The 5,516-nt window shown below is 36.3% G+C and overlaps 1 protein-coding gene across 1 annotated transcript; it reads right to left on the bottom strand.

Annotated features, from left to right (window-relative positions):
• Positions 1-1,216: 1,216 nt before the first annotated feature.
• Positions 1,217-2,318, bottom strand: LOC116112453. Its single transcript, XM_031398591.1, has 2 exons — positions 1,602-2,318; positions 1,217-1,490 (listed from the first exon to the last, which is right to left on the bottom strand). The coding sequence occupies exons 1-2, from the start codon at positions 2,316-2,318 to the stop codon at positions 1,233-1,235; spliced, it is 975 nt and encodes a 324-aa protein (XP_031254451.1). The 3' UTR covers positions 1,217-1,232.
• Between the last annotated feature and the right edge of the window lie 3,198 nt (positions 2,319-5,516).

Here is a 5,516-nt window from a genome sequence, read left to right on the forward strand (position 1 = left end):
GTATTTTCTTGACGTATTATAGCATATTTGCTCCACTGTTGAGGCCCTGTAATTCAAATAACATGTATGATTTTATTATAGGGAAATACTATTTGGTTGATGCGGGTTATCCAAATAGAGAGGGGTTCCTCGCCCCTCATAGGCGAGTGGCTTACCATATTTCTGATCACCGTCGTAACCGAAAGGGGCCACAAGAGTTGTTTAACTATAGACATGCTTCACTGCGCAATGTTGTCGAGAGAACGTTTGGTGTTTTGAAAAGACGGTTTCGTATTCTGAATGAAATGAACAATTACCCGTTAGACAAACAAGGGAAAATTGTTATGGCATGTTGTGTACTTCATAATTATATCAGAATGTACAATATGGAGGACCCTATCTTCGAACAGTATATTGGAAATACGGGTAATGAGTAAGTATATTGTGATCGCCAAAACGGGGCAGAAGATGGCCGAAATGGAGAAGGATCGAGTCAACCGCAGCAAGGAATTATAAACAATATGACGACTGTACGAGATAACATAACGAATGCACTGTGGGCAGCACAGTGGACCATGTCGTAGTTGTTAATGGAGTATACGTGTAAGAACAATTATAAGGGTTGATAATTAGTATTTTTGTCATATATGTATTGATGTGATGTTTTTAAACAGTTGGATTAGTACTTAAAATTAATATGAGTTTTTGTTTTTTAATATTTACTGGTGACAAAATCACTAATAAAATGTTTAATATTATTAAAATGTAAATTGATAAGTTATATATATAATAATACATTATTTTAACAAAATCCACCGAAATATTATATTAATAAAGCATTTATAAAAAAATATATCAATCAAATATTCAACACAAATATCAAGGTAAAAATACTCTACCAAATACATATTTTTCAAATCCTATTCTCGTAATCGTAATCCTACTCCACTATCCAATATTATTCCAAAAATTCTATCCAAAATAATAAACCAAACACACCCTTTATTATTATTAAAAATCAATACCATCTCCCTTTTTTTGTATCCTCAAGTGTGTGAGTCAGTTTGTACACACCTCGATTATTTTTTCAGGGTTATAAAGTTAACAATCAGAAAAACATTAAGTGGTTATCCCTTATTAGTAATTGTGGGGATTCAAACTCAAAACCTCTTAAATAATACATCTAAGAGTTCCAAACGAATCCTCAATCTACCTCTTTACTCGGTACCATCTCGGGCGAAACTTTTCAAATGTCACTCTTTAAGCTTGACATAAATAGAAGGAGAACCCAGTCGAGATATATTAACATAATCCTGGGGACTGTGAGCGGCTAAACCCGGGAGCGCCAGTCCAACAAATCTCACCAATATCAGCCACCAACTTTCACAGTAGTCTGGTCCCTTTTTGTATGGAAGAATAAAACTTCTTAACAGCTCCCAAAACGCATTTAGGATTCTGGGTATCGTCGCCAACAATGAGATATAATTTTTGTCTGGTTCTTCTTCAACTATCTGCACATAACTTAATAAATCATTATATAACTCGTGATTATCAAATTAATAGATATCTGAATACACGTTTTTGTAAAAAAATAAGAAGAAAAAAAAGGAGAGATGATTCACCTTCCCTTTGTAACAGCTATTGTAGTAGAGGCATGTCCCAAAATGCTTGAACAAAAATGTAGAGTCATCTGAGGGCAACCTAGGGATCATATCATTACAGTAAACAAACCTTAAATATTTAAAGTCATACTTATTCATCTGTTTTTTCATAAACGTCTTAAACTCCTCATCCCCAACCCTAGGTTGCCCAAAAGTGTACACTCCTTCCAATCTCTTTAACAAAAATGTCTCTTCATGCAATGCCAGAACTGCAGGAAAGAGAATTGCAAGTGCCCCACCCATGCTGTGACCTGTTAATATAAATTTTGTTCTACTATTTTCATTCAAAAGTGTCCTCAATTTTTCTCTGATGGTGTAATACGCAACTGGATACGCAACTATATCCTGTTGGTTCATTTCTTTCGGCCAACCTTGACCAATCAATAACCCTAATGCTTTCATAAAACCACCATGTATTTTTCCCATGCCCGGGAGCTCGTACCAGGAGATATCAATGTCAGTGCACCATGCATCTGCATCAAAGACTTCGGTACCTCTAAAGGCGACAACAACGACGTCAGGATCTGCAGTTTTATCATGAAACATGAATCCTTGTGTTGTACTTTTTCTGATAAGTTTATCTGTGTTTACTTGATTACGTTTACATGTGCGTATGTCTGTTTGTAATGTGATTGGTGATTCGTATGGTGTCCCAATGTTGGTTTTCGTTCTCACCATACTGTCCTTAGATGGGTGATAACATGAACTGGCCTGCTGAGATGACCCATAAATTTCTGGTCCTGTTGTCTAAGAGGGCGAAAACTGCGCACTGTACTTCAATTAAAACAGTAGATTACTAAGAAATGTTGGACGACATATCATCAGTGGCTGGGAGGAGACTCAACGTCACACAACTAACCTCTAAGTACTTTTGCCTGCGAAGACTATATCATGAGTCGCAAAGTCCAACGTATCCCGTAGAGGTTTGGCAAGAATATGTAAAGGTAAATTTTCAACTTTTTAAACTAATACTAATCAACAACACCGTAATCGTACGCATATTTTTTTTTTCGGACTGCCAAATATTAATATATTATTTTTTTGCATTGCCAGCAAAACCCACTCGCGCAACAATTCTACCACAAGGGCCTTCCTCACAAGGACCTTTATGAAATCATATTTAAGAAGCAAACTGCCACTAGGAGATATGCATACAACTCTACATCTCAACCGGTGGAGACCTCCAGTTATTCCAATCAGGGCATGGTTCCCATGGATGATAGCGACTTTGAACCTGATTCAGATCGGACGACAGGGGAAAAACGGCCAAAAACATCTGGCCATGGAAGAGCAAGAAATAGGAGCAGGCGAAGCCGCCCGAGACACTCACTTACGGATGTCATTGATAGATTGACGGACGAGCTTGTGGAGAAGCGGACTATGGGATCGAGGGCTAGCAATCGTAGTGCAGATGAGAGGGACGAAGAGAACACCAGTGGTCCATCTGATCCGTTTTCCATGAGCAATTGTATTGACATCATGACGACCATGCAAGTACCCACATAGTTTTACCTGCCGGTTGTCAAGTACTTGTATCAAAATCCAAGGTGGCGGGAGATATTCGTGAAACTCCCGCCCGAGGAAAGGACAAACTGGATTTATAACGACTTTCCGAATTTGTAGATGACACTATATTTCCTAAGTGTTTGCTTGCCCTTTTGTATGCGTCAGTGGGCACTTGTCATTACAATTAGAATTTATAACATTACTGTATGAACTTATTAATTGTGCTATTGTTTTATGTGATATTACATGTTTCAACCTCGTTTTGGATTGTCATTAGAATTAAATATTGACTGTTATATTTTGTTAATTGTGGATCAATGTTTTGCAAATGCAGGTTTAAATGGCGTCGTCTAGCTGTACAGGAAGAAGACGACGTTCTACAGATGACGAAGAAGAAATACTGATAGATATAGCCATTGCACTCTACGGTGTTGCCGCGTTAGAAATAATTGGGCGTGAACCACGACATACATCCATATTAACTGGCCATGAGTACATGTTGGAAGTACTCAATGGTCATGCTAACAGGATCTTTGACAAGTGCCGCATGGACAAAGACTGTTTTACATACTTATGTGAAATTTTGTCAGAGCAAGGCAAATTGCGACAATCCAGGAGGATGAGTGTGGAAGAACAAGTTATGATATTTCTAACAATCGTTGGTAAAAACGAGATAGTCAGAACGATGATGGAGGATTTCCAACATTCAGGTGAGACGATCTCTAGATATGTTGGCGTAGTTTGCAAGACGATATGTGAGTTGAAGACAGAGTTTATCAGACCACCTGACTTCAGTGAGGTTCCATTGGAAATATCAGCCAACCGAAAATATTACCCTTTCTTAAAGGTACTGGTTCATTATGTTTTCAATTAGTGGATAGTTAAGTTCATTGTGTTATTCATGGTCATAGTTAGTTAATATCAGTAAAATTCAATTTTGATGATAAGACTGTATTGGAGCTATTGATGACACACATATATACGCTTCGGTTCCACATGAATTTGCTGATAGGTACCGAAATCGCAAAGGAACGTTGTCACAAAATGTAATGGCTGCATGCGACTTTAGGATGTTGTACACTTATGTCGTTACTGGATGGGAAGGATCTGCGCATAATTCAAGAGTTTTAAATTCAATTATTATTGATCCTAATTCTAGATTCCCACATCCTCCACCAGGTATAAGTATTTTCTTGACGTATTATAGCGTATTTGCTCCATTGTTGAGGCCCTATAATTCAAATAACATGTATGATTTTATTATAGGGAAATACTATTTGGTTGATGCGGGTTATCCAAATAGAGAGGGGTTCCTCGCCCCTCATAGCGAGTGGCTTACCGTATTTCTGATCACCACCGTAACCGAAGGGGGCCACAAGAGTTGTTTAACTACAGACATGCTTCACTGCGCAATGTTGTCAAGAGAACCTTTAGTGTTTTGAAAAGACAGTTCTGTATTCTGAATGGAATGAACAATTACCCGTTAGACAAACAAGGGAAAATTGTTATGACATGTTGTGTACTTCATAATTATATCAGAATGTACAATATGGAGGATCCTATCTTCGAATAATATACTAGAAATATGGGTAATGAGCAAGTATATTGTGATCGCCAAAACGGGGCAGAAGATGGCCGAAATGGAGAAGGACTGAGTCAACCGCAACAAGGAATTATAGACAATATGATGACTGTACGAGATAACATAACGAATGCACTATGGGCAGCATAGTGGACCATGTCGTAGTTGTTAATGGAGCATACGTGTGAGAATGACTGTAAGGGTTGATAATTAGTATTTTTGTCATATATGTATTAATGTGATATTTTTAAACAGTTGGATTAATACTTGAAATTAATATGGGTTTTTATTTTTTAATATTTACTGGTGACAAAATTACCAATAAAATGTTTAATATTATTAAAATGTAAATTGATAAGTTATATATATAATAATACCTTATTTTAACAAAATCCACGAAAATATTATATTAATAAATCATTTATAAAAAAATATATCAATCAAATATTCAACGTAAAAATACTCTACCAAACACATATTTTTCAAATCCTATTCTCGTAATCATAACCCTACTTAATTATCTAACATTATTCCAAAAATCTTATCCAAAATAATAAACCAAATACACCCTTTATTATTATTAAAAGTCAATACCATCTCCCTTTTTTTTGGTATCCTCAAGTGTGTAAGTCAGTTTGTACACACCTTGACTATTTTTTCAGGGTTATGAAGTTAACAATCAGGAAAACATTAAGTGGTTACCCTCTATTAGTAATCGTAGGAATTTAAATTCAGGACCTATTAAATAATATATTTAAGAGTCCCAAACGAATCGTGAATCTACCTCT

The sequence above is a fragment of the Pistacia vera genome, unplaced genomic scaffold (genome assembly GCF_008641045.1).
Source record: "Pistacia vera cultivar Batoury unplaced genomic scaffold, PisVer_v2 Contig661, whole genome shotgun sequence".
Lineage (NCBI taxonomy): Eukaryota > Viridiplantae > Streptophyta > Magnoliopsida > Sapindales > Anacardiaceae > Pistacia > Pistacia vera.

Coding starts and splice junctions, on each gene's coding strand:
- LOC116112453 (XM_031398591.1), bottom strand. CDS start 2,318: ATGGTGAGAACGAAAACCAACATTGGGACACCATACGAATCACCAATC. Junction 1,491..1,601: donor ATAGCTGTTACAAAGGGAAG/GTGAATCATCTC, acceptor AGTTATGTGCAG/ATAGTTGAAGAAGAACCAGA.